The 19,891-nt window shown below is 42.0% G+C and overlaps 1 protein-coding gene across 1 annotated transcript in view; it reads right to left on the bottom strand.

Annotated features, from left to right (window-relative positions):
- Positions 1 to 19,891, bottom strand: part of tcerg1l (transcription elongation regulator 1 like) — a 345,583-nt gene that overhangs the window by 197,278 nt on the left and 128,414 nt on the right. Inside the window, exons 5-6 of the mRNA XM_078565305.1 lie at positions 16,331 to 16,397; positions 8,241 to 8,376 (exon numbers count right to left, since the gene is read on the bottom strand). Coding sequence (XP_078421431.1) covers positions 8,241 to 8,376; positions 16,331 to 16,397 — 203 coding nt within the window. The remainder of the gene's footprint in view (positions 1 to 8,240; positions 8,377 to 16,330; positions 16,398 to 19,891) is intronic.

Here is a 19,891-nt window from a genome sequence, read left to right as displayed (position 1 = left end):
TTGATCCAAAGCTTCTTCAACTAGGCTACCAAAGATCTGCTTCTAACTCATGCCAGGGTTGCCGCCTCCATCTTGGAGGTCTGTTGAGATCAAAAAAGAGGTGTTAAGCGTCTTGAATAATATTAAGGTGGATAAGTCCCCAGTGCCAGATGGGATCTACCCCAGAGTACTGAGGGAGGCAAGGGAGGAGATTGCTGGGGCCTTGACAGAAATCTTTGTATCCTCACTGGCTACGGGTGAGGTCCCAGAGGACTGGAGAATGGCCAATGTTGTTCCATTGTTTAAGAAGGGTAGCAGGGATAATCCAGGAAACTACAGGCCAGTAAGCCTTACGTCAGTGGTAGGGAAATTATTGGAGAAGATTCTTTGTGACAGGATTTACTACCATTTGGAAGTAAATGGGCGTATTAGTGAGAGGCAGCATGGTTTTGTGAAGGGGAGGTCGTGTCTCACTAACTTGATCGAGTTTTTAAAGGAAGTGACAAAGATGATCGACGATGGAAGGGCAGTGGATGTTATCTACACTGAAAGTGGCAACGCAGGTGGATAAGGTAGTCAGGAAGGCATATGGCATGCTTGCCTTCATCGGCAGGGGTATTGAGTATAAAAGCTGGGAAGTCATGCTGCAGCTGTATAGAACCTTGGTTAGGCCACACTTGGAATATTGGGTGCAATTCTGGTCACCACATTACCAGAAGGATATGGAGGCATTGGAGAGGGTGCAGAGGAGGTTTACCAGGATGCTGCCTGGTCTGGAGGTTATTTGCTATGAGGAGAGGTTGGAGAAACTCGGATTGTTCTCACTAGAGCGACAGAGATTGAGGGGCGACTTGATAGAAGTTTACAAAATTATGATTGGCATGGACAGAGTAGATAGTTAGAAGTTTTTTCCCAGGGTGGAAGAGTCAATTACTAGGGGACATAGATTTAAGGTGAGAGGGGAAAACTTTAGAGATGTGCGGGGCAAGGTTTTTACGTAGAGGGTAGTGAGTGTCTGGAATTCGCTGCCAGAGGAGGTGGTGGAAGCAGGTACGATAGTGGTGTTTAAGAGGCAGCTTGACAAATACATGAATAGGATGGGAATAGAGGGATATGGACCCCGGAAGTACAAAATGTTTTAGTTTGACAGGCAATATGATTGGCGCAGGCTTGGAGGGCCGAAGATCCTGTTCCTGTGCTGTACTTTTCTTTGTCTGAAATGACCCTTTCATTTGCACCCAAAGTCCACTCAATACCTGTGCAATAAAGTATCCAGCCACTCACATCCAGCATTACATATTGGTGTACCCTGCATATCAGGAAGATATAAAAATGTCATTGGAATTTATTGTAAAATAGCAGGGGGGGGGGGGGGGGGGGGGGGGGGGCGCGGCGGCGGGGTGTGTGTGTGTGTGTGTGTGTGTGTGTGTGAGACTTAATCGGATTAAAGGCAGCTGGTCTGAAGGCTTTGATGTATTAGAAAGAAAGCTAGGTTTGAAATGTTAAGTAGGTAAACATGGGGAAAGTTTAGAATGTAATTTGTAAAAGAACATTTGCATTTTTAAATAAACCAGACTAAATGGTTTTCAAAGGAGGGGTTAAATGTGTCACCTAGCTAGGTGAAGTTCAGAAACAGTGTGTTTATTTTTCCCAAAGATTACTGGTAAAATTGGTACTATGATAAATTTTTATGATCAGGGAGATAAAGTCCAAACACATCGTGAAACAATGGGAATTTGCATTCAAAGAGGGAAGTATATATAAAGGAGTGAATCTTGGGCAGAATTTTGCCCTTGATGGGCGGGCGGGCCCCACCGGCATGGCAGCGGGCGGGCGGGCTGCCGATCAGTGCCGCCAAAACAGGCCCTGCTGCCATTTTAAGTGGGCGGGCCAATTATGCGCTTCCTGTGCGGGGGGAGGGGGGGGAGAGGGATTCCCCAACTGTCAAAGTGCGCTCTTTCACGCATGTGCGCGAAACAGCGCATATCTCCCTGAGACTAAGTGCTGTCTCAGGGAGATCGGTGAGAGGTTTGTAAACTTCAAAAATAGAAAAATTAAAAAATTAACATGTCCCCCTCATGTGACAAGGTCACACGAGATGGGACATGTTAATAAAAAACACAAACTTTATTAAACTTTTTGAAAACAGACGTGAAACCTCATCCCGCCGGTGGATGAGGTTTCATGTTTTTTCAGAAGCCCGCTGGGGCTCCTGGCCTGCCCACTAACATTAAGGTTGGACGGGCAGGGCCTTTAATTGGTTTAACTACCCTGTCAATGGCCTCAATTGGCCATTGACAGGTCGGCGGGCAGACAGCTGATTTTGCTGTCCCCCCACCTTCCTGAATATTTAAATGAGGCGGGATGATGTTGGGGATTCCCCCCCGATGTCATCCTGCGTCGGTGAGTGGGCCCCGCCCCCAGCTCGCCAATGGAAAAATTCTGCCCCTTGTGTGTAAAGGCAGGAATTTTAAGATCTAACAAGTGTGAAAAGCCTTCAGCATCTACGCCTCAAGCTGCTGACTACAACAAACTGAAGTTAAGAAAACTCACTTTGAATTAGATTGTTCAAGGTATCATGTTTCTTTGCCTGGGTCTTTTAAAATCTACGTGTCTTACTGTTGCCTTAACAGAGGTGTAACTGGGAGTCAGATTAATTAGGGGGTTTAGAAGTTATTATCGTAGTAATTTGTACACATATGTATGTGCTTAAAATCAATTCTCTTAGTAAAAAATGTTTAATCTAGTTTTGTAAAAACCTATAAGGCTCAGTGGTCTTATTACTATTGAATTCAAAGCCCGCGTCTTGAAACATACAAATTGCAAAAATAATTGTGGCAGTTGTCTCAAGTTACCCTCTGGGACTTGAACAACTCAGCATTTACCATAGGCTGTGCCATAACACTGCACCAGGAAAAAAAAAAGATGAAGCATACTCAGGCCATCAGAATCAAAGCAAATTTTATGTTATTGTCATAATGAATGCATAATGTCATAACCATTACTTGTGTTGATGTCCATGCTAGCAGATATATAAACCAAATATAAATGGACAGAAAATCACCTGTGAACTGTCCTTCTTGTGGTCATGGTGCCTTTAACTTACGTTTCCGAGTGTTATGTCTTGGTGCACCCACATCGCTGGCACCAGAATTGGAGACAGCCTGCTGACTCTGCTGTCTTTTTGGCCTTGATGATCTTGGTGGTCGTCCTCTGGCCAGTGGAGCCTGTGCTCGCCCTGCCTAGGAGGGAGTGCCCAGTGCCATGGCTGGCATTTCCCCAATCGCTGCAGCCTCATCAGATTTGATGATCATTGGCGGAGGGGTGGAGGAACTGCTGCCGTCATCCAGAGTGCCCTGAGAGGAGCCCGCAGAGACAACAAACAGCTTGTGCGCCAACGTGATGTCGCTCTGGGCCTCCCTGCTCACCATTGATAGACGGGCGCCTAGCTGGGATACTGAGTGCCTTATCAATCTCCCACACTGGCACTGACCACCTGAGGTCATTGCCTGTGTGAGGGTTTGCAGGTCCAAGCTTGACCCCAGGAACTACTCATTCTGTCCCTGGAGCTGCCTCTCCATGAGAGTTGCCACTGTCTAAATGGAGGAGGCAGTGTGTTCAGCCATGAAGGTCAACACAGTGCTCATGCTCTGCATGAGCTCCTCCACAACGGAGATCATGGCACACAGACCCCCATGGATCTTTGCCAGATCCTCCCACACATTCCGCTGGACGTCCAACATTTGCCACCTAATGGACGACTCCAGAGACTCATCATCAGCCTTCAACTCAGCATCACCCTGGTCCCCAGTAGTCCTCCGACTGCCGGCGCCCTGGGTACTTACTGCTTCTGTTTTCACCTCAAGCGAGTATGAAGTTCCATCACCAATGTGCACCGACATTCTAGCCACTGATCTAATGTCCACCGAGGTGCTGGTTTCTGCGCTGGTGCCTGCTTCAGAGAGCGGGTGTGATGCAGGTGCAAATGAAGCCCGGTGGTCCTCCGGCGTTAGGGGAGGGTCTTCAGGGTCCAGAAAGTGAGTGTGTGCTGGCGAATCTAAGGGAGAAGAAGGACATGTCATTAGTTAAAGTCATCACACTGTCACTGTGCATGCCAGGCACCCTGATGAGACAATGGAGATCTGCATCATGGTGCCATTGTCTTTCAATGATCAACGGAGACTCCAGATTTGAGGCTCCCATCAATGAAGAGGCTACACTAGAATGGTTGCACAATCTGAAACTCTCACCTTTGTGCACGGTGCTCTTACCTTCTTCTGGCACCCCCACCTCTCCACGCCCGGTTGTTCATGGAGCATGCCAGCTCTCCAGCTCAAGGGTGTCCTGCTCGAACTTGGTGAGCAGCAGCAAGTTGGATGGACCTCCACCTGTACATGACCTTTCTGATTGGTTATGGCTCATCTTCTCCTGAAAGGACAGAGGAGCATTGATTAGTCCATTCTCTACCTGCAGCGCCATTGCAGCCTGGTCAACCACAGCTAAGGAACACCTTGCAGGGCACATCCAAGTTGTGGCCATCAAGCCATAATGCACTCAGTCAAAGCAGCCAGTGCTCACCCCGTTGGCCAGTTCCGGTGTCACTGACAGTTGTCACTCAGACTCTAGCACCCCTGAGGTCCAGGGGGGGACGACCACACATGAACACTGAGGCACACGGTACTCAACCTTCCTGAGCGCAGCAGGTCATTGAACCTCTTATGGCACTGCATCCAGGAGTGCCACAACACGTCATGCTGCTAAACAGCGCTGCAACCTCCTCCCATGCCTTCTTTGTGAGGTGCAGTGGCCTCCTCCTCCCATCTCTGGGACGAGGGTGTCCCTCTTGGCAGCCACCTCCTCCAGGAGGACCGTGAGGCACTCATCTGAAAAGCCGGGGGTTGGGGTGGGGGGGGTGCGGCGAATGCCGACCCGACCTGCCCTCACACTTGCTGTGTCCAGCCACATTCGACTCCATAACTTGAATTTTGATAACGCAGAGGAGACGTTCTTCCATGGCAGCCTTCAAAGGGCTGCCTGGGTCATTTTTAAACCAGCTGTTGGGTCGCCATTGGACCCAGCGGCCAACAGGCCCTCACCCCCACTCGGCCCCTCCTGGCCAGTGGGGAGCCGCATTTCACGGTGGGCGGGCCTTAATTAGCCCGCCAGCATGAAATCACAGTCGAGGGCCGATCACGGGCGGTGGCCCGTTTCCCTGCCAATCCCGGGCCCGCCAACCGCGCCCACCCACCAAGCTCAAAATTCAGCCCGGACAGTCAGATGCAATATTACAAAAATAACTTGTTTCCAATCTAAACTCTTGAGTGGGTTAACACGTCCATTCAAAAATATGAATTGTAATAGTGAATGAGTACAGCAGCTAATGCACAGTGGAGAGACTTTTGTGGCAGATTCTCAGACCCATCACATTTCATTTCTTAAGAAGCTTTCAATTTTATCTTTCTCGTAGAAATCTGTACCTTAGCCCAAACACTGGAATGATTGCAACGGAAGCCATGGCTGCCGTGCTCAGGTTTATTTCGCCTTTTGTCTTTTGAGCATGCCCAATTTCCTTCATCCCTCCACTGGTGGCTGTGCATTAGCTGTCTGGGTCCTAAGCTCTGAATTCCAACTGTAAACCTTTCCAACTCGCTATATCTCTCTTCTTCTTTAAGACACTCCTTAAAACCTAGCTGTATGACTTTTAGTCACCTGTCTTAATATCTCCTTATGTGGTGCAAGGTAAATCAGTTTCTGATGATGCTCCTGTGAAGTGCCTTGGAATGTTCCACTATGTTAAAAGCGCTATATAAACACAAATTGTTACTGGTGCCTCAACGTGAGGCAAGGCAATACATACATCTATATTACAGAATTGTGTATTACTGACAAATGTAAACTCATCTTGTTTGCAGTATATTAGTTATAGAAATTGGTTTTTGAATTAATAAATGAACAAATATATAAACCATCTGGATTTGAATCAAATTAACCAAATGTTGGGTGATTAGGCTTTGTTGTCGTTTTTGATATCTGTAATTTCTTTTGCCTCTTTTTGATGGATTGTAAAACAAAACTTCTGTTTTTCGTCATGTCAAGTTAAAAATCAAGAGCTGGATTTCTCTCAGAGTGTAAGATACATAGAGAGGATGGAAATGAAAGCCCCCACTACCTGACTATCTTGATGTCCTGGTAGCCTGTGGGACCAGCACACAGTGAGTTAAAGCAGCTTTTTCCTGATCATGGGATACATTGTGTAAGGCGCCCTAAGCAAGGATATTTCCACAGGTAGGAAGTGTAATGGAACGTATGGGAGTTAATCAGTCATGTCTGTGACCGTTTGGAATGTGTTTATGTTATTGAAATAATTGAAACAATATACAAGGGGAATATAACTGAGGTAATAAAATGATTGGAAGAGATCAGCGGGTTAAATGCATTTTTGTTAGTCTATGTTGTTATTCTGTTGTTACTTATATGGATCTTTGTTTTGCTATTGACGGTTTGCATGGCATATAGAGATTAAAGGTAAAAATGGTATATAAGTGTTAGCTAATCAGTGTATAGCAACACTCATCTAGGAATCATGAATAAGATGCATCGATAAAAGCCTGATCTGCATTGCTACAGCTGTATATGTGTATGTGTAATCTGTTGCTTATGGTAACAAGAAAGTAGTCCAACAGCTCGGTGACATTACTGTGATATTTTAAAGATTTGTTAAGTCGAAGATGGTTCAAGGAAGTGTTTCCAAAGTCAGTTCAAGGGGTGAGTATTTTCTTAGGGGTTGCAACCTAATGGCATCTCCAGTTAATGATGGGAAGATCAGGGAACATTCCGGATGAGGTCCAGGCATTTCTTAATAATAGGATTCAATCTAAACTTAATCATAAGCAACTTTCTGTATATCAGTATCTGTATAATTTCAGGGATTTCCTTTTCTTTCTTGTTGCAAAGATAAAGATTGTACAACTAGTAGCACAGAAATATCATGGGGGGTAGGGTGGGATTGTGGAGAGGAATGACAACAACTGGTCTTTAAGCACTCAAGAAAACAAACCTCTTAACTTCTTGGAAGACACATGAGCAAACCTGAAGGAGAGATACCAAGGCAGGTTGATGATGATGTGAATTTTCTATAGTATAGTACGTGAGTTTTTATTGTCTTCGGATATTCAACATAATTATAAAGCCTTATGTCATTACATGGCCAGATATGAGAGTTTACCCTATTAGGTGATAGTCTGATTGAAGATTATCAGTCTGAAGAACGACCCGGAGGCTATGAAGTTTCAGCTGTTGATGCAGCCTCACTAATTCTGCTTGAGCCCTCAAAGACTCAGCTGACATGTCTTAATGAAATTGCTGACCCTAGAGGACCCGCTTCTGACTGCGCCTCTCTTACATTTACAAGGCTTATTCGGGCACCATCATAGATGCATCCACTTGAAAAAATATAAATAGCAAGAAAGAAGATGTACAGAAGATAAGTGAGCAGAAGTTCCTAGCTAAGAGGGAAAGAAGAGCCATTGTGTCTTATCAGAAGGAGGAGAATGAATCACCCTGGGTTAAGGAGGATAGTGACCTGAATCACAGTATCCAGATTTCAAGCATCAAACAATCAGGAAGCATTAGTCTCATGTCCAACCAGTGAAGGCAGTTTCCACACATGTGATACAATGTTCATGATTATTAATTGGCTGGAGAAATTCATTACCTACATCTGCAACTCTATGCAGGAAGTTTGCCAGACCAAGGACAGCCTGGGAAGTATGGTAATCCAGGAGAGAAGTCTCATCTATAGCAACAAGTTTACCAAGCAGTCTCTGATGGCAGTAGTGACTCCGCAACCATCCCTTTAATCCTCCTCCCTCAGCATGAATAACCAGACACTGGAGATTCTAATTCATGGACTGTGTAGATACACCCAAAATGATGCTGCTGCATAGCTGACCCATGCAGGTGAGATGTCCTGCTGCTGACCCCAGATCCCCAGCATGGTCACTCCCTGAGGGCATCATAACCATTAGAATTTTGACGACATTATATCTGGAGCAGGTTTAAACATGATGCATCTCCTGTTAAATGTTCTTCTCAACTCCAAGGGAATAGCATCATCTACATAAGCTACAGCATTCCAGTTGGACAAAAGTTGTCTTTCGATTTGAATCATCATGCAACATGCTGAAACATAAACAGTTATTATCAAGTGAACAAATAAGTAAAATAAACTATTGCAGAATAAATTTCTGTGCTCTTCTTACCCCTCTCTCCAGAAGCATATCCCGGAAATGATTTATACGTTCTTCTAATGGGACAACGGTTCTGTGTGGGGTATTTTCCAAACTTTTTCCCTGCATTTCTTCTTTTGCTGAATTAGCGAGCTCTGGCTGTTCAGTTCTTTAAAAAAAAATGATTTTCATAATATTGATCAGAATTAATGGTAAAAGGCGATAGTTATTTTTTCTGCTTTTAGAAATAGTAACAAATTGAAATGTTGCCAATTTCAATTTTCCACTGGATGCATTTGTACAACAGTATTTCACTTTCGTCAGTATCAGAATCCTTGCCAATTATAGCTTGTTCATTTCATGCTAAGGGATCACTTGTCATCAGACCTGGGGTAGCCATTAAAAAATGTCACAACCTCAAGCACACCATGTTCAGCCAGTGACATTATAGTATTATGAGCCTGCTTCGCTCTAGCATCATCTACTTCTACATCTAGGCTTAAACCCCTTTCACTAAGAGCAATGCCTCTGGAATTAGTAAAAACATATTACTCAAGAGGTAAAACTGCTCTTACTTGTGCAGAACAATTAAAAATGCAGATTTCTCCAGTTTCTTGTAGCACTGTGTTAATGTGCTAGGGTTTCCAACCCTCCAGGACTGCCCTGGAATATCCAGAAATGAAAGACTAATTTCATAGACACGACTTCATGCAACCCAGGTGAGGAAAAAAATTGAGCATTAAAAAAATTGTGGTTCTTTTAAAATCCTCTTTGAATGCTTGCATTTATTAGTTATAAGATATCTGACATGGGAAAAAGGGTTGCTTGGATTATTCTTGACTGTTAGTCAATCAGGTAATGAACAGTCTATTCTTTTTCTAATTGGCGTGATCAGTCAATGAAACATTCTCCAGCTTTTGCAAGAGAGACAAAACTCCCTGTTGTTTTCATCTCCCTCAGCTGCCATCTGAAAAATCTCTTTCCATAAAACAAGGCCCTAACTGTTAAAAAAAGACTGTCATTGTTAGCACACACTTTTATAAATGGAGAGGAAATGTGGAATAGAGGTCATAATGAAGTATACTGCAATTGGTGCCTGTTACTTGCTTTCCTGGTACTTTAGCCTGCTATTTTCTCCATGGGTGAAGCACTTTTTAAAATTTGTTAGAAAATATAGCCATTAGATTATAGGATTAAATAAATTTACAGGAAATTAGTTAACTAATTCTGGATTAAATGTGAATTACCAGAAGCAGGCCAGCAGAAACCACAGTGGTATCATGCTGTGGTATGGTGTCTTTAATAACTTATATATGATGCATTAGCAAAATTACAGAATAGGGATTGTGCCTACTGAGCTTTTTAAAATCAACAGCATCTTCATGCATTTTGTATCTTAGCACTATTTTAATTCAACATAATGGAAGTTCATTAAACTGCTGCAAACTGAATGGGAAACTAGTCTTATATTTATAATAGCTGTCGATTATTATAATTCATTTCAGAAAGCCTAACCATGATAATGTATGAAAGTTCCAAACACTGAGCTTGATTTTAAGTTTCAGGTCCAAAAGATACCACAGTATACGTCACAGGACTATCATCACTGGGCTAGTATTCCAGAGATCCAGGGTAATGCTCTGGGGACACGGGTTCAGATCTCACTGCAGCAGATGGTGAAATTTGAATTCAATAAAAAATCTGGAATCAAAAGTCTGGTGATCACCATGAAACCATTGCCAATTGTCATAAAAACCCGCCTGGTTCCCTTTGGGTTCTGATGCCCTTTAGGGAAGGAAGTCTGCTGGTATGACCTATATGTTACTCCAGACCCACAGCAACGTGGTTGACTTTTAAGTGCCCTCTGAACAAGGGCAATTGAGTATGGGCATTAAATGCTGGCCTAGTCAGTGATGCCACATCCCATGAACGAATGAAAAAAAAGGAGACTGGATTCCACTTAAAAGTCTCAAATGGTGGCGGGGTGGAAGGCTGTCCATGGGCCTTCCCACCCCAGACTTAATTGGGGTGGAGGCAGGGAGGTGGGAAGGTCCCCACCTGTCCCCTCCTGCCTGATTAAATGCCTCCTGCTACCAAACTCATGACGGGGAAGGGCACAAAATTCTGCCTGTGGTTAATCTGTGGACATTCCTGAAGGATGTGGCCATGAGGGGCCAATCTGACTGTGTGAAAAGCATATGGAATCTGCAGCTACCTGTATGACTAACACTGAGCTACATTTATATGAATCACTGTAAAAGTTCATTGTTGTTAATATTTACTATACTATATCGGCAATTCTATGACAGTCTTAAAACTGACCCCATCAAACCTTAAATTGGGCAAATATCCAAGCATGTTATTCAACTAATCCATTCATCTGCTGTAACTTATTACATAGAAGACATAAATGCCTCCTGCACTCTGCAGGAATCTAATTCAACAAATGTTCTGCACAATTAAAATGCAGTTTTGGTCAGAGGGCACATTATGATACTTATGATGAGAAGCATTGCACATAACAGTACAAATTAACTCATTAGCAGGCTAGTTCAGGTCATCAAGAAGCTCCCTGCACATCGCTGGGCCTACTTGGTGTCAAATTGTCTTTATTAATTTGTGATATTTTTCATTTTGTTAAATTTATTATTGACTAGCATCAAATTTTTCACAAAATGATGGAGAATTCTAACATTCTACTGTTGTATAAAACAATGAAAGTACAAACAAATTCTGCCCTGATTTCATTTTCTTGAAACATAAAATGTAGGATTGTGTAGAAATCAGGAACATGGTAAAGAAAATGTTCATTTGTTTGCTAATATAGCTGATGCATTTTATGACTTTTAAAGTTGTTGCCTCTTTTAAATTGCTCCATAAAGATGAAGTTGGTTTGCCCCAGTGTCATCAATAAAGAAACACATTTTCATGCCCTTCTTTGTTTGAAAGAGGCATAATAAATAAAATAAATGAAACATTGGCCTGGATTTTGCAGCTGTAATACTGGTGAAACTGTCAGTGTTTGTCACAGTTAAAATGTAAAATGGACAGCAACTTCAGCTGTCTGCACATGCACAGCTAAATGCTGAAATCCAGCTGTCAGTCATACCTGGCACCTTAACAGGGTCTATCATATGATGTGCCTGCATGCCATTGTAATGTAAAGGTGCTTGGCAGAGCTGGGTTAATGTGGGACTGGAGAATAGCCCTGCCCACGGTATGATGTATTGAGTCACATGGTAATAGACTAAGTGAACAGTCTAGAGAGAACACTCTGGAACCATCTTGCATGGAGGTAATAGCATCATGGGATCTATAAATAGTTAAAGATTAACAATAAATGGTTCATGTTTAAATATGCAAGCCTCAAGATTTCACCATTGAAACATCTAAAGAACCCATATTACAACATGGTTGGCAGCGGTGGTCACTTCTAAAAGATCACATCAGCAGTGATATGAAAGGTGGCATTTGAAATTATGAACCTAGGACAGTATCCCAAGGTATGAAAAACTAAAAACAGCTGAAGCCAAACTAGAGAGATGTGCACTTAAGAAGAAAAATTGAAGGAACATTTGAAGAAACTTCGCTACAACCTTAGAAGTTGAGGAATTCACCACAGTGAGTGGAAGTTTATTGCAAGGCCCCCGAGAGACGCAGAGTAAAAAGAAAAAAAATACCTGATCAGGTCACAAAGACGAGCGAGCAAAATTACAAAAAAATTGCAAGATCCTGAGTACCACAGAGTCAAAGAACCTGGACAGTTTATAAGACAGTGAGCAAAGTTACAAAATCAAAGCTGTACTTACATTATAGAATAGGTAGCAGTCTTGGGCTCAGCAGATTGCAGCAGTGGTGCCCAAGCTGCACTGAATTTAGAGACAAAAGAAGTTAAATAAAAGTCAGCTGGTAGGGTCAAAAGTTTAAGAAGAGAAACTGCAGAGTAAAGAAGACGCTGCTGAAAAATAGGAAAGTTACCTGAAAGAAAAAAACAAAAGGCAGGCATTGCAGAGGAGAAAAGTACTGTCGCTTAAAAAACATTTTTAAAAAAGGGCCTCGATTGGACCATGAGCCCGCCAAAGCTCAAAAGAAGAGGACCTGCAGGAAAAGGAGGGCAAGGATCATAGAAAAAAGCAGTACTCCTACATTGAAAGTTTAGAAGTTCAAAAACAAAAGTAGCCACAATCGCCAGAGAGCCTGCCAAAACCTGAAAACGTGCGGGGAAACTCACAGCACAGAAAGCTAACAGCTGCAGACAGCCCCAATGAATAAAATGGTTACCTCACTAACAATCTTGAAGGGGTAATGAAATTTAAATCGGTAACTACAGGAAAACAAAATGGACATGGACAGCAGATTAGAAGAGCCAGATGCATTTTTGCTATGGAAAGGGCTAAACCAGACCCAAGAGCGGGAGTCTTGAAAATACTTTTTTTTTAATTTCCAGAAGAACTACAAGATTAAATAAGGAATCAGAAGAAGTACAAGTTGATAAGTTTTTATTCATCTTTGGTTCTTTTGCTGGTGAAGTACTCTACAGCCAATGTATAGGTCCATACTTTACAACATTTTGTGGAATATTAGAAGGCTTTGATAGATATTTTAAAGTTTCAATAAAGCACCAAGAGCAACAGGAGACCCCAGACAGCGAGGGTAGCTCCCAATAAAGTGCTGAGGGCAATGAAAGATCCCAGAGAGGGAAACTGCCCAAAAAGCACTGAGGGCAACAAAAGACTCCAGAGAGGGGGCAATAAAAAACCCTAGTGCGAGGGCAACAAAAAGGCTCCAGAGCGAGGGCAAGAAAGGGCCCCGGAGTGATAGTGACAGAAGACTCCAGAGCGAGGGAGAATATATCCAAGTAAACCACAAGATGGTTACCAACCATGTCAGTGCAATGAACTGCACGAGCCGAACAGTTTAGGGCAGAAGAAAGAAATGGCTGGGAAGCAGGCAAAAGGTTTAATAATAGATTTTTTTGACAATGCTGACACAGTATCTGGACTGTAACAACAGATGGTAGTGCAGAGTGAGCAAATGGCTGTGAATGAAGGAAAGCTATCTGAGGTAACTCAAAACAAGCAAAATGTGCAAAAAGTAATTGAAGCTGTTCCACAGGAAAATGTTCACATCAGAGCTGAACTGGAAAATTTGAAGTGCAAGATCCAAGCTGAGTACATACCTTTGAAAATGCACGATAAACTGAAGTCTTCAATGGACCAAGCTTTTTGAGATCTGTACAAACAAATTCCAGAGACAACACAAAGGAACCAGGAGGAAATAATGACCCTCAATTCCACAGTTGGAAAATCAAAGCAGGAGTTAGAAACTCTCAACTAGATGTACAGCAAGGTAAAAAAGCAGGCAGAAAAGGCACGCAAAAGAAGATGCAATCCTGAAGGACTCCTTGAAGAATCAATAAGTAGCCATGGAAAAACATGAGGATCTCAAAAGGGTGTTGAATATTACTTCAGGAAAAGCTGCGTTGGAACTACCAAGAGCAAAAAAACAATGCACCAAAGCCCAGAGTGAGTTGGTAAGAGGTCAACAAGAAAATAAACAGTTGAAAGAACAACTGATTGTCCTTCAAGATCAATTGCAAAAGGAATGCACAAACATTCAGCAGCATGAAGAAATGAAACTGACTTAAACAGCAGAATGGAAGCACAGCAGAAGAAACTCAAGGAGACTATGCTGAATTACAGGAAAGCTCAAGATGAAGCAAATGAGCTTCACAAAGAAAAGGCAAACCTGTTGACAGGCCTTCACATGCTACAAAAATTCCTTAGGACGAATTTCTTTCCTCTAGAAAATGATGACGAGAAGCAAAATGAATCTAACATCACTGAAGAACCAGTTGACAGAGCAGACTTCGCAATGTTTTACATCCCAGGAGGAAGCCAAAGGCTACAAGAAACAGGTGAAGAGCTGATGAAGCAGTAGAAAGGAGAAGAGGAGATATTGAAAGGAAAAGCCGTAGAACTTTCCAAACTGCGAGCGGATGATGAAGCCATGAGGAGCACAATTACAGAACTGAAACAAGTTAAAACTTCACCAGAGACTGACATGGCTAACAGTGCAACCAAAATCCAAAATGAAGGGCAAGGACAAAGTTCTGTTGCAGACTGGGGAAGAAAATACAGAAATAAGATCAGAAAATGTAAATCCGACACTGAAGTGCAAGGAACTTGAAGAAGAAATAGCATTGGATGTGTCAGACATGCTGAGAACCACTGAGCTGAATGATAGGATTCATAAGATTGCAAAAGGAGTTGAAAATAAAACAGAAAACAAATAGTCATTTGGTAATACAGAACTGGTAAAAAAAGACTTTTTTGTCAAAACTTTTCATATTCCACTCATGAGGACAATTCGCAAGAGAATACCAATGTCAGGAGAAGCAAAATATTTGTATTGTATGAGAAGAGAGTGCTGATTGGTTGGCAAGTGGACTGTGATTCATAGAGGTGTTACCATGGAGAATGTACCAGTAGATGGTAACTGACAGTTAACTGCCAAGCATTGTTTGAAATTTAAACCAGGCAGCTTGACTGTGATTGGTCATGACATTGCCCTGGGGAATGAACCAGTGAATGGCTGTCACTTATTTTGTTTAGCTGAAACAGGCACAATGTTTGTGCATGCTCTTTCTGTCTGCAAAGAAGGGCCCTGTATATTAATATATTATCGCTTCCAGTACATGTAAATATGCCACACTGCGGGCCCAACTGACAATCTTAAATTGGTTGTCAGCATAATTTTTGACACACTGAGGATTATTTAGCAAATGTTGTCCAATTGTGGCACTGTGTATTGTGTTTTGCAAGCACAGGCTGGTTGGTTATGGTCCGTAACTTACCCGTTGTGAACAGCAGAAGGGACATGCTGTTTGATATAATCCGCCAGTCTTTGGAACATATGGCCTACATACCTAGCAACATACTGACACTCAAATTCATGTACCACTTTACTCATTTGTGTGATAGGCAGAATGTTTTTTTGGCTTGATGGCAGCATCCTATTAGTGGTGAATACCACTCATGTTGCTACTGCATAGTAGCAGCGAGAAACAGCTAGCTTCACCTGTTGCTCAGATTTTTGAGTCACCTTGGTCTTCCAGGATAACTTGAGGTAGACTGGGCACTTTTCAGGGCTGAAAGTGATGGCCTTGGGCCCATTCATGAGTTTGTGCGATATATAGCATGAAATGATTTGATCAGGGTAGACAATATCCCGCAGGATGTCTTTGATGTGCCCTTTTTCACCATCAAGCTTGCATGGTGAGCAAATAGCTTGGGTCCTATTTATGAGGTTGCTGATAAGGCCAATCTTATAGCGCGTGGAGCTGTAAGAATCCCAATACACGTATTGACCAGTGAAGGTAGCCTTGCGTTAAAGACTGTGATAAAGAATCCCCTGACAGGTTTTTCAACTAGTTTGTCAAGGAAAGGGAGTTCATTTGACTGCTCCATTTCAATGGTGAATTTGGGTGCAGTTGGAGCCCATGAAGACATGCAACATTACATGCAGCCGTAGTGTTTAATATAGCAAACGTATAATCCACATATCGAAAATGTGCAATGGGTAGGAGGTTGGGTATCATTCCATTGAAGACATGTTCTCATGGAACCCAACAAAGATGTTTGTGAGAGCTGGGCCTAGATGGGATCCCATGGCAACACCATCTTTTTGTGTATACAAGGTGTCATTAAAGCTGAACTCAACGAGTTGCCAAGTTCATAAGTTCAATGAATACTGATTCACGTAATACTGGCGGGTCTAGATTGCCATGATATGATGCTGCAGCACAAATATCTATGGGTTCCTTAAATGTAGCATTGATGAATAAGCTAGTAATGTTAAATGAGCACATGGACACAGCATTATTTTATATACATGCAAGTCCTGTATCATCTTCGCAAGTGTATCCGGAATACTTGCTGAGGGGTTCCATATACATTTCATATGGCATCCTGATGAACAACTAGTGATGCATAATTATAAAACACAGCTTAATTTAACAAAATTAAACACTGCATTTACAAAATAGGCGGCACAATGTAGATAAAAGAAACATAAAATACGAAGAATAATACATATCAAAGCGAACAAAATAATTGACATACTTGTTTCTCTTTGTTTTCATAAGGTGTTCCTCATTGGCCTCCTCTTGATTAGAAGTTTCATCTTTTGCTAATGAAGTAGAACAGTTTAAATTACACATATTTGATTATGCCAGAGTCATTTTTAAAGAGATAATTATAATAATATATATGTATGTGGGAGCCCATAATTATCTGAAAATCTGAAATTACACTTAGTAATCTGCCAAATAAAGAGCATAAGATTAGGCACAAAGCAGATTTCAAAAATAATCTCTTAAATATCTGATATCAAGTAGTTTGATCCAGAATGCTTGCTACATTATGTAGATCACATTTCAGGATTTCGTTTGACCATCTTTTAAACATCATAGGATCGAAGTACGTCAGAAAGGTGCAGGTGGGCCCCATCGTAGTGCAAGGGGGTTCAGGCCAGAGAGGCAATTCTGAGGCTGCGACTATGATCTCAGAGGTGCTGGTCACAGCCCTAAGGTCCCGGTGGGTGCCAGAATTTCTTGTCACATGGGGTAAGCAGGCTGCTGAGATACGCTTGCGGTGTGGATGTCTGCTGGCCCCATCCAAATAAATTGTTTTCCTAATAAACCCACAAACTCTGGCAGGATCACTGCTGGAGGGCACCATCAGGTGTGATTACTCCTAATTTCCGGAGTTAAATTCTTATTTCTATTCTCTTCATTAAATTGAAGAGATTTTTTAAATTGAAGAAATTGATTCAGTTTACTTCTGAGTGCTTTAATTAAGTCAGTATTTATTGCACAGCATATTCTATGACTAACTCTCAATGTTTCCTGCTGGTAGATAGGCGTAGAATTTCCACAGTGGTTCACCATTGTCCAGTTATAACTTTAAGAGAAACCCTGAAGAAATGCTGTAAACAACTGCTTCTCTGGTTTTTCTATCAATTTTCTGTCAAAATTACATTGGGAGATCAGGAAAAAACCCATGGAAATTTCAAGAATTAGCATGTCAGCGCTTGCTGACAAACATGAACAACTACCAAGTCCATTGCTACTACCCAGGACTGGCTGTTAATTCATCTCCAGAACCACATCACCAATTTTGTACCTTCAATTTCATATACCCCTTCTTAAGAATTTGCATGTTTATTTTTTGCCCCTCGAATGCCAACGAAAGAATTTTGAGAATATTTTGAGCTTTAGCGACAAATCCTATATAACGTCTTGCCTTAAAATGGTAGTTCTGTTTTCTTGGGAGGCGAGGTCAGCTTTTTTGATGCCGATGGTTAATATTTGATCATTTCTGGTTAGCATGCATATACAAGTGGATGATTTGAATGGTGCATTTACATTTCAACTTTCTTCCCAATTTGTAGGAAAAGCAAATTCCTCCCAGGCCTAACTGCTACCAGCAACACCTCCAGGGAAATGTCTGAAAACCTTGCAGAGGAGCAACCTTTCCCCTCCTTCCAGTCATCTCCAACATACAGCACAAGGTTAATTCAAGATGAAAGCAGGGTTAGAATACAGTAAATGTAACCTCCTTTTAAGAGGTGGATTCATCATTTAGATCTGCTGCCTCAGGACTCCTGCCTCAAATCAAACAGAGAAAGCGGACGACATCCTGACCGACTGGCTGGCCAACCTGCCCATCACCAGAATAAGGTCAGGGTACTTATCATCAGCAGGGCCACGTGCTGATAACATCTTTCGGGGCATGCCACATATATTGGCACGCCGCACTCCCCCCGTGCACTAATCCCATTGTTAGTTAAAATCAACACCATAAAGTGGTGAATTTATCATTAGTTGTGGTACGTTTAGCATTTACATTCTTAGTTTGCTTTCATGCTGTCAGATTTTTTGTCCTGGTTTTGCACATAACATTCTCATTAATAATTTCCTTCATCTTGAACAAAATTTTCTCCTTCATCTTTTTTCTACTGAGAATATACTTATTACCTTAGCACCTCTTCATCAATGCTGCTTATGCTAAGACAATTTGTTCAATGCCTGACTATTATACATAGCTAAATTCCTGATTAATTTTTATTTACCTCTTTATTTACTATATTCATCATTTTTACTGTAATCCTGCATTTTCTTTAGATGAAATGCCATTTGTGATCCTTCTCTCCATTTGTTAAGATATTTTTAGGTACCTCAGAGATGTATCATTTTCCTTTGAACATCTTGCTTTCCTACATACCTTAGTGCAATCTGCAGACTTACTTTTAATAGCTTCATTCATTTCATTTATTAATACTCTGAACAACCGAGGTCCTGGGGATGTAACTTTGGGTTTCCTGTTTGTCGCAGTTGTCCAATTAAAGTGACTGTCATTGTCTGTATCTTATTAATTGTGCATTTTTTAAAATCCAATTTATAATTTCCTCCTTTATTCCAAGTGTTTTCACTCTAGCTATAAGCATCTTGACAGGCACCTTATCAAGTGCCTTCTGAAAGTTTGGATATGTAGCATCCACCACATAATCCTTTACAACAATTTGGTTAGAAAGGACTAAAAGAACTAAAATAAATTTGTTTGAATAAACTTTTGCAGACAGGAGGGGTGTTAATTTAAACAGCACTAATTCCTCCTCTCACCACCCATCTGTAAACAGAAAGGTGTTTTGATTTGTTTCACTCTTTATAAGCGGTGGTGTATTTCCCAAGCCCTAAGTTTTGGTGTGATCCAATTTTCTATTAATAACCCCATGGCAAACTCGAGATAGGATGAACTGTCTGGATGAGTGCAGCTCCAACATCACTCAAGAAGCTTGACACCATCCAGGACAAAGCAGCCCACATGACTGGCACCCTTCTTATAAACATTCACTCCCTCCACCATTGGTGAACAGTGGCAGCAGTGTGTACTGTCTACAAGATGCATTGCAGAAATTCACCAAGGCTCCTTGGGCAGCACCTTCAAAACCCACCACTGCTACCATCTAGAAGGATAAAGACATCAAATACATGGGAACACCACCACCTGGAAGTTCCTCTCCAAGACACTCATCATCCTGACTTGGAAAATTATTGCTATACTTTCACTGTCACTGGGTCAAAATCCTGGAACTCCCTCCCTAACAGCGCTGTGACTGTACCTACACCACATGGATTACAGCGGTTCAAGAAGGCATCTCACCACCACCTTCTTGAGAGCAATTAGGGATGGGAAATAAATGCTGGCCTAGCCAGTGACATCCATATCCCAAATGAATAAAAAAATCTCAAAGGGTTAGTTATTTACACACACTCAAAACATGGAAAGGAGGGTTACAATGTCACCGCTACACTCAGACAGTAAAGACAGGGATAGAGAAAAGAGGATTTACATTACAGAGGCCACAGAGAAAATAAATATTGGTTCACGTGGGTTTCAGAGCCCAGAATCAAAGTCCAATGAGGTTGGCTGGTTGAAAACTGATGCTGTAGAATTTATTTCTCTGGTGGTGTGGACTTCACAAGATGAGATAGGCACACAGAGATGTATCAGTCTTGTAAGCAATGGCACAGAATTTCCAGCAGAAGCAGTGTAGATGGGGCCAGGTCTTCCACCTTGATAGAGCTCCTTGCCTGTGAGGCTGCTAGTCAGATGACACAA

The sequence above is a fragment of the Cetorhinus maximus genome, chromosome 20, assembly GCF_964194155.1.
Source record: "Cetorhinus maximus chromosome 20, sCetMax3.hap1.1, whole genome shotgun sequence".
In the NCBI taxonomy this organism is placed as follows: Eukaryota; Metazoa; Chordata; class Chondrichthyes; order Lamniformes; family Cetorhinidae; genus Cetorhinus; species Cetorhinus maximus.
This window is presented reverse-complemented; position numbering and strand designations above follow the sequence as displayed.